General features: G+C 36.9%; 1 protein-coding gene across 2 annotated transcripts in view; it reads right to left on the bottom strand.

The window, feature by feature from the left end:
* Positions 1-19,729, bottom strand: part of ralbp1 (ralA binding protein 1) — a 24,697-nt gene that overhangs the window by 3,970 nt on the left and 998 nt on the right. The window contains exons 2-9 of one of the 2 annotated variants that reach the window (XM_016241914.1): positions 17,854-17,856; positions 17,082-17,416; positions 9,549-9,986; positions 6,618-6,967; positions 3,913-4,074; positions 2,532-2,663; positions 882-992; positions 412-533 (exon numbers count right to left, since the gene is read on the bottom strand). In XM_016241914.1, the coding sequence (XP_016097400.1) occupies positions 412-533; positions 882-992; positions 2,532-2,663; positions 3,913-4,074; positions 6,618-6,967; positions 9,549-9,986; positions 17,082-17,328 (1,562 nt within the window). In that variant the 5' untranslated portion in view covers positions 17,329-17,416; positions 17,854-17,856. The remainder of the gene's footprint in view (positions 1-411; positions 534-881; positions 993-2,531; positions 2,664-3,912; positions 4,075-6,617; positions 6,968-9,548; positions 9,987-17,081; positions 17,417-17,853; positions 17,857-19,729) is intronic. The other variant, XM_016241915.1, reaches the window with a different exon arrangement.

The raw sequence follows: 19,729 nt of genomic DNA, 5'->3' as shown, positions 1-19,729 counted from the left end.
CTGCTGACGGCTGTATGTGTGTGTGTGTGTGTGTCATTTCAAGCAGAAAATGAAAAACAACGAGTCAAAGAAAGAAACAGTAAGATGACCCTTGCATTTTTCAGATCTGTTCAACTGTAGCCCTGTTTTGATCAATTTACTGGCAATTACACACACATTAAAGTCCAAGTGTGGAATAATTAATCATTAATTCATGTTTTTGAAAGAAGATTCTTATGCTTACCAAGGCACAACTGTTTTCAACACTGATAATAATTCGAGCTGTTTCTTAAGCAAATCAGCATATTCGAATGATTTCTGAAGAATCATGTGACCGTACTTTTGATCAACTTATTGCAGCCTTGGTGAGCAGAAGATTTTTATTAAAATTAGCAATACATTTAATCATTTGACCTGTGTGTGAACTCTCACCTCTGTATATCTGCGATCTCCGCACGCAGTCGCTCAATTTCTTCTTTCTCTGTGGCGATTTGCCGGCGCAGCACCTGCTCCAGTGATATCAACTCCTCCTGCTCTGTTAGGATCTCATTCTCCTGCAGGGGGTGGTAGAGAAACAAACCAAACATCACACAGAGAGAATCATTGGCTGCATCCCAATCCACAAGTGCAGAAAACTGGAGGGCAGAATTGGAACATGCTATATGACAGAAAAAAGACCCCTCTTTCACATGCTGCTTACATTTGCATGCCAGCATCTGCACATTATGGGTTTCTGTAGGTTCATGTGTTAAAAACAGCTGTGGCGTATACTATGCAAAGTACAGTGCCGCTTATCATTGACCAGCTGATTTGTTTATCTGTCAGAAAGCCGTTTCAGTGTCGAACCAGCATCTGAAGCACAGTGAAAGTAGCGGTAGCGTCCGAGCAGGTGACCTCCTCACCTGTGCCAGGAGAAGATTAATGACTTCCTCCTCGTTCTCAGACATCTCCTCCTTTGATACGTCCTCTTTAGACAGGCTGGCGATTTCCTGTGCGATTTTCGTCTCACACTCCTGCAGATTCAGAGGGACAGAGAAGAAACATTGGAACACATTGTTTTTGAGGCAAGCATAGGTTTACATATACACAATCATTGATTATTAAAAAAACTAAACAAAACAATAATTGATTATAGTTTACATTACAGTACTCCATACACTTCTCCCAAAATATTGTAAACGGTTCACAAAATAAAAAAGTTAAAGGGATAGTTCACTCAGAAATGAAAATCATCTTCCAAGCTTTATAATGGCAGTGAATGGGGGTCGAGATTTTGAAACAAAATCAAGTGCATCCATCCATCATAAGAAGTATTCCACACGGCTCCGGGGGGTTAATAAAGGGTCTTCTGAAGTGAAGTGATGTTTTTGTGTAAGAAAAATATCCATATTATATAGAACCTAGGATGGCTTGAGAGTGAGTAAATCATGGAGTAATGTTCATTTCTGGGTGAACTATACCTTTAAATTCTTCCACATTATATATTTTCTTAATTTCTACTAGGGGTGGGCGATATGACCAAAATCTTATTTCACAGTATGAGAAATTTTATTTCACAATAACGATATACAGTATATCTCGATATAGGTATTTTTATTTTATTTTTGTTATAAAATAAAAAAATGAAGCAAATTACAAACACAATAGAACAAATAAATATGAAATTGAATAAAGTGTATAAATAAAACACTGCATAGTCTTCACTGTATCAATCAAACATGAACTGATTCAAACTCATCCAAAAGTGATTCAGTCAAGTGCAGTGAGTGATTAACATTAATAACGACAGACAGCAGCAGGTAAATAAGGCTGCTGTCCCTTTGAGACCAACTGCACTGATACAACTTTACGTTTATTTAACACATAGCCGACTGTCTTTACGTGAATACTCCACACAACGGGCAATTTGACATAATTGTGTGCGTATTTGACCATTCAAGCACGAAAGAGATCTGTTTTCGCAATCGCATGCTATCTGAGAGAGGGGCTTTCAGTGCACGTGCTTCGGCTGTGTGTCAGTCAGTGCGAGTAGCGGATTGAGTTCTTTTTCACTGCTTATTGCAGTTAATAACTTTATTAAACGTCGTCATGCACGTCCCAAATATGCGATCGCACGCTTTTTGAGAGCGTGTGTCAGTCAGTGCGAGCACCACATTGAGTTATTTTTCACTGCTTATTGCTCTTAATCAAGAGCGTTCCCACTCTTTATTTTCTCATTCATGCATGTTTCCTTATCACTCAAAGGTGTATATAACTAAGTAGTACTATGTTACTACTAGTATTTGCATACCACGGAACAGGTAGAACAGCTAGACACTTTATGTATATACTGTATATATGTGTATATATATATATATATACACAGCCCTAAATTTTTTTGTTTGGTTTACAACTGGGTTTACAACATTCCTAATTTTCATTTTATCTAAAACATCAGCATTATTCTTTCTGTAAGGAATTGCATTTGATTCTTCTTTCTCAGACAAACTCATTATGAGACCATATGTGTGCTGATGTGCAGTAAAGCAAGGATCAGGGGTCAGAGCTCTTGCCTGTCTCTTGGCCTCGCGGAGCTTGCGTTTCAGTGCGGTGACGATCCGCTGCACCTCCCAGAGTCTCTCCTCCTTGGACAGATCCTTCACACCGGCCTGCAGATCTCTGTGCAGACGGTTCAAGAGGAACTCCTGCAGAAAAACACATGCACACATGTAAAATCAGTAGTGATGCACTGAAATTAACTTTTTACTGAAACACCGAAACCGAAATTGAAGAAGTTTCTATTTACGGAAAGCGAAAATAATGTTTATTTAATAATGAAATAATCGGTCAACTAATAATCAACATTTAAAATAAAAACTAGTTATAGAAACATTTAAACAGCATGAACTAGAATTCTGCTCCTGTTCCAATTTGTTGTTGAAATATAAACAATCATGACAGATTTATTCATAACAGATTTATTCAAACATATATTTACTAAAACATCACTAACAGGTTAAGTAAAAGTATAATATGTGCCATCGGAGAAGCACTAATTAAATGACACTGTTTTGGTCAATGATTTCGGTTCTCCAAAACCATTTCGGCTGAAACGGAAAATGCATTTTTTATTTTTGCTGACAATTTTTGGTTTCCGAAATTTCACTACAACTCACAAACAAGACCTCTACAAATCTCAGCTGTCCTAGAGCAAATAAGACTGTTTTTTCCTCATGTTTTGTCTGTTTCTCTAACTTCCCTCCTAAGAAAAAGATTGCAACCTCTCAAACTGTGTTCAGCAATCTGCAATTAAAAGTTAGAGATTTCAATGAACTCAAATATTTCTCATCAAATGATCTGAGCTGCATATATTTAACAACTCTATACTCGCACTGTATGATAATTGACTCATTTGTGTCTTAATCCTTCAACAGGTTTTTATGAGAATCATCTCTCACACAGAGCAACCTCTGAGCCATAAAATGTTCCGTTATTGTTAGTTTGTTGAAGTCATGTGACAACAGCTATAGATTCACACAAATCAGGACTGTTTTCGTTTTTTGCTGCTCAAGAACTGTTTTTGTTTCCAGTCTCTCCTCACTCACAAAGTTTGGATTCATCTCCTGTTTTGAATATCACACACATTTCCTTTTGCCTTTGACACAATAAAACTAATTATTTTATGTAAAACATAAAACAAAACTTCTTCCATGATACAGCTTCCTCTTCCAGGTAAATCATATGATCTGGATCTCAAAATGACAAAATTGTCATGAAAATCTTAACAGTCAGTCCTAAAAAGGTGCATTATTCTTTATGCAAAATATAATTTTGTCATCTTTCTTGTAAGTTTTGGGGTGAACTGTGACCCATTAGATATGTTTGTGAGATTGACAAACTTCTTTTATTTTAAGTGTAGGGCTACAGCTGTATTGTTTCAGTTCTGTGACCCACTTGTCTGCGGATCTCCTCTTTAATGCTCTCCTGGGTCTCAGGTAGGGTCGGCATGGTGGCCATATTGGACCAACGCAGAGGATGGACAACCGGCTTCAGAACCACATCACCGAACAGCTCGCGGACGTGAGTGAAAAACACGTACAGCACACGATTCCCAATCTACAAACCAGAAAGAACAAAGGACTGATTTTGTGTCATACAGGAATATACAGCCATGGTGAACATAAAAAAAAAAAAGACAGAACCACTGTTTATGGAAGGTAAATGTATTGTTATTGCCCAATCATGCTACCCCCTCTTCTCCACGTCATTTGCAGTCCTCTCTCAAATAAAAATGACCACAAAAAAAGATCTCATTAGCAGTATGAGGGCACCTCTATCCTCCATGTGTCCTGAGAGACTATAAAGTAGAACAGCCTTCAGCCTGAGAGCAGAAAAATGTGGCCAAAACCATCTACTGTAAGACTATTAACGAGCAAGTTTGGAACATTTTACAATACTAAACTACTCGTACAGAATAAAATCTTTAATGTGTACATCAATCCAGGGTACAAAATTAACTTTTTGCATTGCACATGGAAAAAGGGCCATTATTGTTCATAATATTTAAAAAAGATTATGAAGTAATACAAGAAACTTGAAATCCAGTATTTAAAACAACAACAACAATAATAATAATAATAATTAGTGATAATGTAAAATAACTTTTGCTAATATTTGGGAGGAAAGAAAGCTTTAATTTTATTAAAAACATCTTGATTTCATATGGGTGAAAATGTAATCAAATCAACCTATGTTAAGAAATGTTCTTCTAATAAATAAATAAAAGCATTTATTATTAATAAATTATATATAATACATATAATGTGTTGAATATTTACAAAATATTGCAAATGGAAAAATGCCCAATATCATTCACAATATTCTAAAGCTAATCTGTTTTAATGTGAGAAGAAAGAGTTTGTGGAGTGATAAAACATGAAACGCTGTGTTTAAATAATAACAAAAATAATAATAAATAAGCATTGCTAATTTTTTGAAAATTCATATTAAGAACAAAAAAACAAGGCATTTTATTAAATAATCTGATTAATCTGATTGCAAATCAGTGATAAATGTTCTTCTACAGGCCTAAAATATTCAATACAAATATTTAAATATAAATGTCAATGTATAAATTATTGCTATATTTTGGTATATTTTATAATAGTGGTATATTTTATAATAATTACATTTTTTATTAGGGATGCATGATATATCGGCCAGCATATCGGTATCGGCCGATAAATGCAAATTTTTTCTGTTATCGGTATCGGCCCGATAAGAAAATTTGGCCGATATCTTAAAGCCGATAAATAATGCATTATTTCCTTCAGAGACACTTCAGATGCGCGCTGTTCGTTTGCAGTCTTTTGTGCAATTGTACGTTGTAATATTGTGTTTATTTTATGTATATCTGACTTATCTCATATAGAATGCGTTTGGTTAAGTTAAAAGAGTGCTTCAGTTTACCGGTGATAAACTCAAACAGCAGTGCACAACATTAATAACTATGATTGGGAATGTCGTGTATATAACATTCTAATGAGAACATTATTATAATAAAACGTTGTGAATTCTTTGGGTTAAGTTGCCATGTTTCAGAGTGATATGCATTCTTTATTGCTGTGTAACAGTGATCCAAAATAGTGCTGTCTCTGGTGGGACACGTAATGTGCTGCTTGTATTTTGGCAGTTCACGGGAGAGATTTGATTTGTTAAAGTCTCCAAGAATGATTAAAATAGAGTCTGGGTACCTTTGCTCCATTTCAGTTATTTGTTCGGCCAGCTGTTGCATCGCGGCGCTCACGCACGCGTCCGGAGGCACGTACACATTCACAAGAATGAAAGAGGAAAACTCCCGCGGCGAGTAGAACGGTTTACAGTTTATGATGAGTGCCTCTAAATTAGGACAGCATACCTTTTTCAGCGTTGTTACATCTGAACACCAACTTTCGTTGATGTAGAAACACAATCCACCACCTCTGGTTTTCCCCGTTAACTCCGCGACGCGATCCGCTCTGAACAGCTGGTAGCCCGGCAGATGAAGCGCGTTGTCCGGAATGGCTTCACTCAGCCAGGTTTCACTGAAGCACAGTGCAGCAGAGTTTGAAAAGCCCTTGTTGGTGCGGGTGAGGAGAAGAAGTTCATCCGTTTTGTTAGGAAGGGAACGGACATTCGCGAGATGAATGCTTGGGAGCGCAGTACGAAAGCCTTCGCGGAGCTTCACCAGGGCGCCGGCGCGTTTCCCTCTTCTGCGTCTGCACGTGCGTTTGAACAACACCGCTGTACCTCCGACTAGAATAATGTTGAAGTGTTTGGGATGCGGTTTTTAATGATGAGACCTTTTTTGTAATCAGGCTCTCAAAAAGTATATAAAAATTTGGATATAGATTTATCGGCCAACATATCGGTTATCGGCTTTCAAAAATAAAGAATTATCGGTTATCGTATCGGCCAAAATTTTCATATCGGTGCATCCCTATTTTTTATACAAATTTATTAAAATCCTACAATGATTTAACATAATGAATTGAAAGAGAAGAATGTATTAATGTAGCATGTTCATAAAAAAAAAAAAAAACATTTTCAGACCTGCCAATACAACTGTAGAATAAGCCATATCGCATCAAGCAAACATCACCTATAGATTATAAACTCACCTGTACAGTTGGATTGAGCACAATAGAGATGTTCTGGATGTTCATCTTGGTGTCAGTCTCGCGGGCGATGACGTGGTCCATGTGAGTGATGAGCCAGGCCAGGAGGATTCTGCTCCCCGCGGGAACCTCCCCCAGGAGCCTCTGAAACTCCTGCAGTTTCTCTGCCTCGCTGGGTCGCCCGCAGGCCTCCTCGAAACGCAGGGTCAGCTCTTTACACAGCAGGTTATCGGGCAGCTCTCGCAGGTACTGCTTCAACAGGCTGGCCACCGTGTGAGGATCATACTCCTCCAGACACGGACACTCCTCACGGTCGTACGCTGCTTTCAGCTCGTCAACCTTTGACTTCATACCTACAGGAACAACATGGAGGCGAGAGTCAAAAGCTGCAAGGAACATTTGATTTGGACTTTTACGTGCAGACAAAAGAAAAGCTGGCAAGGTGCATGTCTTCGTTGTCCGTTCAGATATTTGTAACACTCAGGCATGCAGTGTGAGCACTTTTGAGATAGACCTAAGCATGTGATTTAGTTTGAGTGGTCTTGCATTGTATTAAACATCATAAATGGAAAATGGACTAATATTCTATCAAAAGTGGACCAGAAAGTGACCCAATCCCACTTTTAAGGTAGGAACAATTTAAATCTGAAAAAACAATTAGGTTGTGTTTAAAGGGGTCATATGATGCGATTTCAATTTTTTTCCTTTCTCTTTGGAGTGTTACAAGCTCTTGGTGCATAAAGAAGATCTGTAAAGTTGCAAAGACTAAAGTCTCAAATCCAAAGAGATATTCTTTATAACATTTAAGAGTCAACCACGCCTACCTAAAATGGCTCACACATGTCTACATCACTGTGTGGGAAGATTTGCATAACACCGCCCAAATGTTCACGCAAAGAATGAAGGCGTAACTTTGATTCTGGCTGTAGTATTGTTGCTGCCGCCCCCATGTCGTGAAGACGCTGTGTGTTTCGTGGTGAAATCGAAACTACTTTGTGGTCTTCCAAAAGAGGACACAACTAGAAATCAGTGGTTAAGTTGTATTTACAAGTTGGCAGCACTCGGCGCCTGGTCGGGAAATGTCATCCCCTTACCATAGCAGCCTACGAGCTTCAGTGTAAATATTGCGTCAAAATCAAATAAATTTGAGCGCGATTTAAACCCAGATGATTGTAACCACTCTAAGTTTGTCTGCCTTGGGAAAGCTAGCGTGTCTCCGACATAGTGATAACACTCATTGCCTTCTCTAGTGCAGCTCAACCAGGTCTTGTCCCATTCGTCGATATTTGTGATATCACAAATCCCAGAAAATATGCGTTGTAGTCCAAACGAGTCGTTCGTTGTAGTTTTTGAAAAGTGATTTCTGTTAAATAAAATATCTCCTTTTGAAGTGGACTTTGAGCGTTGTAACTTTGCAGATCTTTTTTATGCTCAAACAGCAACATTACAGACTACCTAAAGTTGAAAAAGTGAAAAAGCGTAATAGGACCCCTTTAAAGAATTTGCCACTGATGATTAAAAAACGAGTTTTGAGCAGTGTAGAGTAGCACTTGTTTGTCATTTCTCCGATCACAAATGCAGACATGGTTTTATGTTTACGCGGCGCGATATGCAATGCAACGCGTAAAAAGACAGTATAAGTCATTATAATCAGTAATTATGTCCCCACTAGATGCAACAAATGCCTCGTTTATAATGGGTTTTAATGTTTTTGAATCATCGCTCCGGCCGGACAGGGCATCATCCCAATATGGTAAGGGGCGTAACATTTCCATCACACGGTATTCGGCCAATCACAATGCACTGGATAGCTGGCCAATCACAGCACACCTCGCTTTTCAGACCGATGAGCTTTGTAAAAATCGACGCGTTTCAGAAAGGCGGGGCATACAGGAGAAACAATAATGTACATTATATGAAAAATAATGTTTTTTTTTACCTTAAACCGCATAAACACATTGCATTACAACAAATACACAAATTAATGTTCTTTTTAGCAACGTCATATGCCCCCTTTAAATACTTTTAAACTGCTTTAAAAGTCTACATTTGGACACAGATGTGAAAACACATTGAGATTACAGATGTTAAGATTTGCTTCGCACATTTGTTCACTTTTATATATACACTGCTGATGATTTTTTTGAAAGAAATTAACAGTTTTATTCAGCAAGGTTACTTTAAATTGATCAAAAGTGACAGTAAAAATATTTATAATGTCACAAAAGATCTATATTTCAAGTAAATTATCTTTTAAACTTTATTCATCAAAGAATCTGGTTTCCACAAAAAATATTAAGCAGCACAACTGATGCCTGCTGAAAATTCAGCTTTGCATCACAGGAATAAATTACATTTTAAAATCTATTCCAATAGAAAATAGTTATTTTAAATTGTAATATTATTTTACAAAACTACAATTTTGTATTTTTCATCAAATATTCACAGCCTTGGTGAGCATAAGATACTTCTTTCAAAACATTAAGAAAATTTTACAACCCCAAATGTTTGAACTGTACTATAAATAATTAATTTTTTAAATATATTTGAATTGAGAAAATGAAAATTGGTGGTAAAAAATTGAGTATTCATCAGTCACTTTGTCTGGTGGGAGAAAAATACAATTTTACACGGCAATAGAGTGCCATCCTAAATTGAAATGAGCTTAAAGGAATATTCTGGGTGATTTTTAGCTGGGTGTTAATGGCATACTGTTGATAATTTGACTTCTCCCTCAGTTTATAAGAGAATTTCACAAATAACATGTACAAGAACTTTTTATTTGTAATAATTTAGGTTAATAATAAAATAATTCTTAATAATTAATATTAGGTCAGTGCATTACTTAAAATGATTGTGTGCAATAATCGAAAACAACCCAGAATATTCTTTTAAATAAACATAAACATGAGATTTCAGTTCACAGGGTCGTACCGGAGACACGATAGATGCCTTCACATTTCATGCCGTAGCTCTCGATGTAATCCACACACTCTCTGAAGATGGCCGGGAGCTGTATGCCATCATACAGCGCCGTTCTCCTCACCGCTTCGGCAAAAGGCGCTCCGAAGATCGGCCGGAACGTCGTCGACGCCACCTCTGTGATGACAGGTTCGGGCTCGGCGCTGGGCTTTTTCTTCTTTTTCTTCTCTTTCCACTGTTTCACGACGTCTGCTGCCGTCAGGTCTTTGGACTTTTTCTCCTTGGCCTTCTCCTCTTTAGGCCCCTTTTCCTTCACTTTGAAGTCCTTTTCTTTCTTCTTGGAGAAACTGGGCTTCTTGAAGACGTGGATGCCCTTGGAGCGCTTCATCTTAGACGGGCTCTCGGCCTCATCGGCAGAACTGTCCTCCTGGAACGCAGCGTATCCCTCGGCTAAAGGGAGAAGTGATAAAAAAAGAAGAGATAAGGTGACGAGAAGAGAAGAGAAGAGAAGAGAAGAGAAGAGAAGAGAAGAGAAGAGAAGAGAAGAGAAGAGAAGAGAAGAGAAGAGAAGAGAAGAGAAGAGAAGAGAAGAGAAGAGAAGAGAAGAGAAGAGAAGAGAAGAGAAGAGAAGAGAAGAGAAGAGAAGAGAAGAGAAGAGAAGAGAAGAGAAGAGAAGAGAAGAGAAGAGAAGAGAAGAGAAGAGAAGAGAAGAGAAGAGAAGAGAAGAGAAGAGAAGAGAAGAGAAGAGAAGAGAAGAGAAGAGAAGAGAAGAGAAGAGAAGAGAAGAGAAGAGAAGAGAAGAGAAGAGAAGAGAAGAGAAGAGAAGAGAAGAGAAGAGAAGAGAAGAGAAGAGAAGAGAAGAGAAGAGAAGAGAAGAGAAGAGAAGAGAAGAGAAGAGAAGAGAAGAGAAGAGAAGAGAAGAGAAGAGAAGAGAAGAGAAGAGAAGAGAAGAGAAGAGAAGAGAAGAGAAGAGAAGAGAAGAGAAGAGAAGAGAAGAGAAGAGAAGAGAAGAGAAGAGAAGAGAAGAGAAGAGAAGAGAAGAGAAGAGAAGAGAAGAGAAGAGAAGAGAAGAGAAGAGAAGAGAAGAGAAGAGAAGAGAAGAGAAGAGAAGAGAAGAGAAGAGAAGAGAAGAGAAGAGAAGAGAAGAGAAGAGAAGAGAAGAGAAGAGAAGAGAAGAGAAGAGAAGAGAAGAGAAGAGAAGAGAAGAGAAGAGAAGAGAAGAGAAGAGAAGAGAAGAGAAGAGAAGAGAAGAGAAGAGAAGAGAAGAGAAGAGAAGAGAAGAGAAGAGAAGAGAAGAGAAGAGAAGAGAAGAGAAGAGAAGAGAAGAGAAGAGAAGAGAAGAGAAGAGAAGAGAAGAGAAGAGAAGAGAAGAGAAGAGAAGAGAAGAGAAGAGAAGAGAAGAGAAGAGAAGAGAAGAGAAGAGAAGAGAAGAGAAGAGAAGAGAAGAGAAGAGAAGAGAAGAGAAGAGAAGAGAAGAGAAGAGAAGAGAAGAGAAGAGAAGAGAAGAGAAGAGAAGAGAAGAGAAGAGAAGAGAAGAGAAGAGAAGAGAAGAGAAGAGAAGAGAAGAGAAGAGAAGAGAAGAGAAGAGAAGAGAAGAGAAGAGAAGAGAAGAGAAGAGAAGAGAAGAGAAGAGAAGAGAAGAGAAGAGAAGAGAAGAGAAGAGAAGAGAAGAGAAGAGAAGAGAAGAGAAGAGAAGAGAAGAGAAGAGAAGAGAAGAGAAGAGAAGAGAAGAGAAGAGAAGAGAAGAGAAGAGAAGAGAAGAGAAGAGAAGAGAAGAGAAGAGAAGAGAAGAGAAGAGAAGAGAAGAGAAGAGAAGAGAAGAGAAGAGAAGAGAAGAGAAGAGAAGAGAAGAGAAGAGAAGAGAAGAGAAGAGAAGAGAAGAGAAGAGAAGAGAAGAGAAGAGAAGAGAAGAGAAGAGAAGAGAAGAGAAGAGAAGAGAAGAGAAGAGAAGAGAAGAGAAGAGAAGAGAAGAGAAGAGAAGAGAAGAGAAGAGAAGAGAAGAGAAGAGAAGAGAAGAGAAGAGAAGAGAAGAGAAGAGAAGAGAAGAGAAGAGAAGAGAAGAGAAGAGAAGAGAAGAGAAGAAACCTTCTTCCAATACCTGATGCTAAAAAGAAACCATCCTATTACCGGCTGTGCAAAATTTACTGTCCCACTGTCTGTGTCTCTGAACATTAGGTGAGACTGTGAGGAGCAGAATGAAACGAGAGCGATAGACAGACACTGAAAACTGCTCTAAAGAGGTCAGCTTACAATTTAGCAATATCCCCCTGTGCCAGCTCTTTTTTTAGTGATCCATTTCCCTGTCCTGACACTGCCTTCACCCTGATGCGGCTCACAAACACGGCTCTGACCCCATCAGCCAGTATTCATGACTGGCCCCTCCTCAGCCACTATAACACACCTACAGGGATGGACAAGGTGTGTCTTTAAAAGCTCCATCACTTCCTGCTTGTATGCAATAGGCTGCTGCAAGGCGGCTAAATATAGCGGCAGGAAAACAACGAATTCAACTCGGAGGCTGCACAGAAACTGGAACATCTGCACACTGAGGGCATAAGTCCATACTATCAACTAGAGCTGGGCTATATTGCTACAAAAATGATATCTCACTAGTCTTTTGATGCTATTTCATATATAAAGTACCATTCAAAAGTTTGGCGTTGGTCAATTCTTTTTTTATGTTTTTGGAAGTCTCTTATACTCATCAAGGCTGCATTTGTTTGATCAAAAATACAGAAAAATTTTAATATTGTGAAAAATTATTACAATTAAAAAATGACTGCCTTATATATATATATATATATATATTAGGGATGTCAATTTTCGAACTGAACGCGCCTCTTTAAATGGTTTCGTGGTGCTCGTTATTGTATTTTAAAACACTATTGCAATGTTTTAAACTGACATTATGGCATTTAAAATAAAATTATCCCAAACGTAACATCGGCGCTGCTGCAGCAAAACACACTGTTGCTAACATTAAACATTTTTATGTGAGTATTATGACCAGTACTTAATTTGATCCTGTTAAAATTTTTGCGTTCCGGTAGGCTATTTGTTTTTAAAAATCCGGCATTTACAATGCATTAGATCGTGACAGTGCATGCGTGCGTGCATACGAGACAGAGCGAGCGCGGGTTTGGCTAGATCGATGTATTTGGAGGTTATTACTCACGTCTCATTCGGCACAAATCCAAATGTTTCCATATTCGCAATGTATTTGAATGTTAAACTATTATTTATAAATGTAAACTAGGCTTGAACTTTACACGCATTCGCATAGACGGAAACGATCATCCTCTTCACATGAGCAAAAAAGTCCTTGGCATAACAGCAGAGTGGACCGGTATATTATGGTCTATTTAAACTGACCAGTGTAACCTTTTATATGTTTGGTTGACTGTATTTTATTTTGATAATGAACAGACTGCAATGTAAGTTTGAATTGCTAGAATATGTGGGGTGTGTGCGTGCGAGGCGCCGGCGCGATCGAACAGCTGAAACATAAAAAACTCAATTTTTGAAGTAAGATATAATCCGCAAACGTGTTTACTTTTATTTTTGCACACTCACAATAAAAACAAGATTTGTGCTTTTGCAAAATAAAGCAAACAAACAGAATGCCATCCTTTCCTTTCCTTTCCTTTCCGTGAACTTATTTATGGAGCGCCGCGCCACACTTCTGTTTTAAATCTGTTAGCTTAATTATTTAAGTCAGATATATTTCGCTTTTTTTTTTTTTTTTTTTATGAAAACAAATTGTTATTTTTATTTTAGGCCTATTACTTACATAGGCTATACATTTTCCTTAAAGCATCCCATTTTGTCCCAGGGCTTGAAAACCTGTGCCCTAGGTTAGTTAGGTTCATGCAGAAACTTGTGAACGATGCTCTTATTGTGGCATCACCGTTTAGTGACCTCACTGAATGCTCCGGGAAAACGTATTGTCAAGTGTCAGTCACAGCGCCTTTTAACTGCTGTTTTGAATCCAGCATTTATTTATTTATAAATTATAAGCTTTGATTATGACAAGTGTGGTATAAAAGCTTTGTTTATTAGAGGAATATTTGGTTAGCTGGAAAATCTTACATCGAGACCATGCTTTTGGATGCCGTTCGAGCCCATAGCCTACATTTATGGTCTTGGTCACGAATTTCCATAAATTCAATAATATTTAGGCATTGTTTCTTCCTACATCCTCACCGTCTAACCCTCTAATTTTGCAGGTTTATTTTATTGTCATTCACTTTTTATCACTGTTTTCGCATCTCTTACTGTGGTAAACATGCGGAAGGGAAATTAAAGATTCCATGGCCATGAATTAAGAATTCGTTCGATGTACTAATTTGTTAAGGATGGGTTAAGGAACAAAATTAATGAAACATGGACAGTGGCCACAAATTAAGAAGTTGTAGGAACAAATCCTTCCCCTGCAGTGTCCCGCAGCCCTGCAACCTTCCCCTAATTGTTTCAAATATTAAAGAATTATCTGGGGAAATGACTGTTACTACATTTCTATTGCATTCCATGTTGAAGAACTTTGTGTTGTTTCTATTTTAATGTAGTTTTAAAGTTTAAATCACATTAAAAGCTTAATTTGTAATTATGAGTGAATGATGATGCATTTATATACCGTCACTCACAGCTGCTCGCACGTGTTTTGCGCATGAGCCGCACGCAGCCCAAAATTAAACTGCTTAATCGACCATAGATAGCTTTAATCGATTGCATCTCTTATCGACAATTAATCGATCATCGATTAATCGTTGACATTCCTAATATATATATATAATTCCTGTGATGCAAAGCTGAATTTTCAGCATCATTACTCCAGTCTTCAGTGTCACATGATCCTTCAGAAATCATTCTAATATGCTGATTTGCTGTTCAAATGTGTTTGTTATTATTATCAATGCTGAAAACAGTTGTGCTGCTTCATATTTCTCTACAAACTGATACATATTTCAGGATTCTTAAATTTCTCAGCATTTATTTGAAATAGAAATCTTCTGTAACATTATAAATCTCTTTACGGTAACTTTTGATCTGAATAAAAGTATTAATTTCTTTCAATAAAAAAAGAAAAACTGACCCCAAAATTTTGAACGGTACTGTCGGTCAATCATATAAATATATTGCAAACTTGGGTCAAACTAATTTCTGTACATAAAAGATTCAAGGATATCTTGTGCAAAGATCTACAGTGGCTCTAAAAGTAAAAAAAAATATATATATATATTTAAATCAAGAGAAGCTCAAATGCTTCAGGATTCAAACTGAACAAATTTATTTATTAAATGTTTTGCATGAAACAGGATTATTATAGTTCATTAAAACTAAAAACTGAAAAATGTTACTTGTGATAGAATAAATTTGAACTGAAATAAAATAAAATGTAAACCTGGTTGCCAGGGCACTTTAATTCATGTACTAAATTCATGTATTAAAAACTAAAATATAGTTACACATATTTTATAGTTTACATATTTAAAAAAAAAAGTAAAAAAAACTAAAGAAAAAAAAACAACTAGATTACTAAAACTTTAACTAAAATAAAAACAGAAAACATTAAAAAAAAGAAGAAAAAAAAAAAGAATAAGAACTATAATCGTATCTCAATGATACCAAAATAACATAACTCACTGTTTTCGCATCTCTTACTGTGGTAAACATGCGGAAGGGAAATTAAAGATTCCATGGCCATGAATTAAGAATTCGTTCGATGTACTAATTTGTTAAGGATGGGTTAAGGAACAAAATTAATGAAACATGGACAGTGGCCACAAATTAAGAAGTTGTAGGAACGAATCCTTCCCCTGCAGTGTCCCGCAGCCCTGCAACCTTCACCTAATTGTTTCAAATATTAAAGAATTATCTGGGGAAATGACTGTTACTACATTTCTATTGCATTCCATGTTGAAGAACTTTGTGTTGTTTCTATTTTAATGTAGTTTTAAAGTTTAAATCACATTAAAAGCTTAATTTGTAATTATGAGTGAATGATGATGCATTTATATACCGTCACTCACAGCTGCTCGCACGTGTTTTGCGCATGAGCCGCACGCAGCCCAAAATTAAACTGCTTAATCGACCATAGATAGCTTTAATCGATTGCATCTCTTATCGACAATTAATCGATCATCGATTAATCGTTGACATTCCTAATATATATATATAATTCCTGTGATGCAAAGCTGAATTTTCAGCATCATTACTCCAGTCTTCAGTGTCACATGATCCTTCAGAAATCATTCTAATATGCTGATTTGCTGTTCAAATGTGTTTGTTATTATTATCAATGCTGAAAACAGTTGTGCTGCTTCATATTTCTCTACAAACTGATACATATTTCAGGATTCTTAAATTTCTCAGCATTTATTTGAAATAGAAATCTTCTGTAACATTATAAATCTCTTTACGGTAACTTTTGATCTGAATAAAAGTATTAATTTCTTTCAATAAAAAAAGAAAAACTGACCCCAAAATTTTGAACGGTACTGTCGGTCAATCATATAAATATATTGCAAACTTGGGTCAAACTAATTTCTGTACATAAAAGATTCAAGGATATCTTGTGCAAAGATCTACAGTGGCTCTAAAAGTAAAAAAAAAAATATATATATATTTAAATCAAGAGAAGCTCAAATGCTTCAGGATTCAAACTGAACAAATTTATTTATTAAATGTTTTGCATGAAACAGGATTATTATAGTTCATTAAAACTAAAAACTGAAAAATGTTACTTGTGATAGAATAAATTTGAACTGAAATAAAATAAAATGTAAACCTGGTTGCCAGGGCACTTGAATTCATGTACTAAATTCATGTATTAAAAACTAAAATATAGTTACACATATTTTATAGTTTACATATTTAAAAAAAAAAAAGTAAAAAAAACAAAAGAAAAAAAAAACAACTAGATTACTAAAACTTTAACTAAAAGAAAAACAGAAAACATAAAAAGAAAGAAAAAAAAAAACAACTAGATTACTAAAACTTTAACTAAAAGAAAAACAGAAAACATAAAAAGAAAGAAAAAAAAAAACAACTAGATTACTAAAACTTTAACTAAAATAAAAACAGAAAACATAAAAAGAAAGAAAAAAAAAAAGAATAAGAACTATAATCGTATCTCAATGATACCAAAATAACATAACTGGCATGAAAAGTGCTCCTGTGGTTTCTTTATTTATATCTTGTGATCTAATGCAACAACATCCAAGTCTTTATTTAGATGCAAGTATCAGTATAAGGGCATTGTTGAGTGTAAATACACAGCAGAAAAAAAAACAACTAGATTACTAAAACTTTAACTAAAATAAAAACAGAAAACATTAAAAAAAAGAAGAAAAAAAAAAAGAATAAGAACTATAATCGTATCTCAATGATACCAAAATAACATAACTGGCATGAAAAGTGCTCCTGTGGTTTTTTATTTATATCTTGTGATCTAATGCAACAACATCCAAGTCTTTATTTAGATGCAAGTATCAGTATAAGGGCATTGTTGAGTGTAAATACACAGCATGTGAGTGTTTATCTTACTGCGTTTCTCCTTCTTCTTAAACTTGTTCTTCTTCTTGTTGTGCTCCTTTTCGTCATCGGACGCCACGTCGGGCGGCTCATGGTGATGTCCGTCGTGAGGGGGTGAGGGGTCGCCCGTACGGTACAGACCTGGGAACTTAGTGGGGCTGATCTCTTCTGAGCTCGGGGTACGAGCCACGCCCCCAGGATGCTCCGCCCTCCTCTGCTCCGCAGGGCTGCTACTGGGTGGCAGGAAGCACTCCGTCATCTCTGCACCACCCTGCTATTGGCTCCTTGCAGCACGATGCCCAGGGATTGGCTGTTGGCTCTGATGACACGTCACCTCTCCATGTCACCTGAGGGGAAGAAACTAATTATTTAAACAAGTCATTTCAAATTCTCACACTTTAAATCCCATTTCAGGATGGCAGATTTTATGTCACACTTTCTGATGTACAACGGTGAATCTGAACTATAAGAACTGCACAATGAGTCTGCTATCATTTTGCAGACATTATGCCCTCATGGCAGCAGTGTGTTTTGTAAACAGCAGTGTTCTTGCATCAAATGAACAGATAACCTTTAAATAAATGATTGTGATGTCTCTCAAAACCCATTCTGTAAACACTGTGAATTTATGTGTGATTAAATGCTCAAACCAGTTCATATAATGTCATAATTGATACCACTGCCCTCTAGTGACTATAAGGGTTTTTAACCTCATGAATTTTCTGTCACTGCAATAAAAAAGGTTTTATGGGCCGAGAAGTACAAACTGGAACACTAAAGTCACCTTCTCCATTCTAAACTGATCAATGATTTAGTGAACTATTAGAATCATGATCAAAAACCCAACAGCAGCACAAAAACAGTAATTTGACAAAGCTTTAAATAAACTAAGTCCCAAGCCATTCATAACAACACCTAGAAGTTGTGAAAACTTAATCAGTATAAACTAGTAGCACTTTGAGCTACAATGTTTCATTAAACGTGATCTATAAATTATTATATTGTTTGATTAAGTAAAACAATTACCTATAAACCCATATTTTGTAGGGACACATCCAAACCAGCTCACTTTTCTCCATAAATACCATCATAAGCTCAAAAACATGCCCAACAGAGACAGACATGTTTAACGAAAAAAAAAAAGATCTACAAGTTCGGATCACAATGAAACAAGTATGCAACAAGAAAAAGAAAATGAGGGCTGGACTTGATTTTATCTTTCAGAACTGACATAAAGTTATTACATACTGATATAACAACTACAAAGACAAAAGTATTTTCCTTAGAAAAACGTGCATTTACAAATCATTCACAACAAGACCAGAAACATGTACAAACCCGATTCCAAAAAAGTTGGGACACTGTACAAATTGTGAATAAAAACCGAATGCAATGATGTGGAAGTTTCAAATTTCAATATTTTATTCAGAATACAACATAGATGACATATCAAATGTTTAAACTGAGAAAATGTATAATTTTAAGGGAAAAATAAGTTGATTTTAAATTTCATGGCATCAACACATCTCAAAAAAGTTGGGACAAGGCCATGTTTACCACTGTGTGGCATCCCCGCTTCTTTTTATAACAGTCTGCAAACGTCTGGGGACTGAGGAGACAAGTTGCTCAAGTTTAGGAATAGGAATGTTGTCCCATTCTTGTCTAATACAGGCTTCTAGTTGCTCAACTGTCTTAGGTCTTCTTTGTCGCATCTTCCTCTTTATGATGCGCCAAATGTTTTCTATGGGTGAAAGATCTGGACTGCAGGCTGGCCATTTCAGTACCCGGATCCTTCTTCTACGCAGCCATGATGTTGTAATTGATGCAGTATGTGGTCTGGCATTGTCATGTTGGAAAATGCAAGGTCTTCCCTGAAAGAGACGACGTCTGGATGGGAGCATATGTTGTTCTAGAACTTGGATATACCTTTCAGCATTGATGGTGCCTTTCCAGATGCGTAAGCTGCCCATGCCACACGCACTCATGCAACCCCATACCATCAGAGATGCAGGCTTCTGAACTGAGCGCTGATAACAACTTGGGTTGTCCTTGTCCTCTTCAGTCCAGATGACATGGCATCCCAGTTTTCCAAAAAGAACTTCAAATTTTGATTCGTCTGACCACAGAACAGTTTTCCACTTTGCCACAGTCCATTTTAAATGAGCCTTGGCCCAGAGAAAACGCCTGCGCTTCTGGATCATGTTTAGATATGGCTTCTTTTTTGACCTATAGAGTTTTAGCCGGCAACGGCGAATGGCACGGTGGATTGTGTTCACCGACAATGTTTTCTGGAAGTATTCCTGAGCCCATGTTGTGATTTCCATTACAGTAGCATTCCTGTATGTGATGCAGTGCCGTCTAAGGGCCCGAAGATCACGGGCATCCAGTATGGTTTTCCGGCCTTGACCCTTACGCACAGAGATTGTTCCAGATTCTCTGAATCTTTGGATGATATTATGCACTGTAGATGATGATAACTTCAAACTCTTTGCAATTTTTCTCTGAGAAACTCCTTTCTGATATTGCTCCACTATTTTTCGCCGCAGCATTGGGGGAATTGGTGATCCTCTGCCCATCTTGACTTCTGAGAGACACTGCCACTCTGAGAGGCTCTTTTTATACCCAATCATGTTGCCAATTGACCTAATAAGTTGCAAATT

This window comes from Sinocyclocheilus grahami, unplaced genomic scaffold (genome assembly GCF_001515645.1).
Source record: "Sinocyclocheilus grahami isolate Dianchi unplaced genomic scaffold, SAMN03320097.WGS_v1.1 scaffold639.1, whole genome shotgun sequence".
Classification (NCBI taxonomy): domain Eukaryota; kingdom Metazoa; phylum Chordata; class Actinopteri; order Cypriniformes; family Cyprinidae; genus Sinocyclocheilus; species Sinocyclocheilus grahami.
The sequence above is the reverse complement of the archived record's forward strand: the minus strand, read 5'-3'. Positions and strand labels throughout refer to the sequence as shown.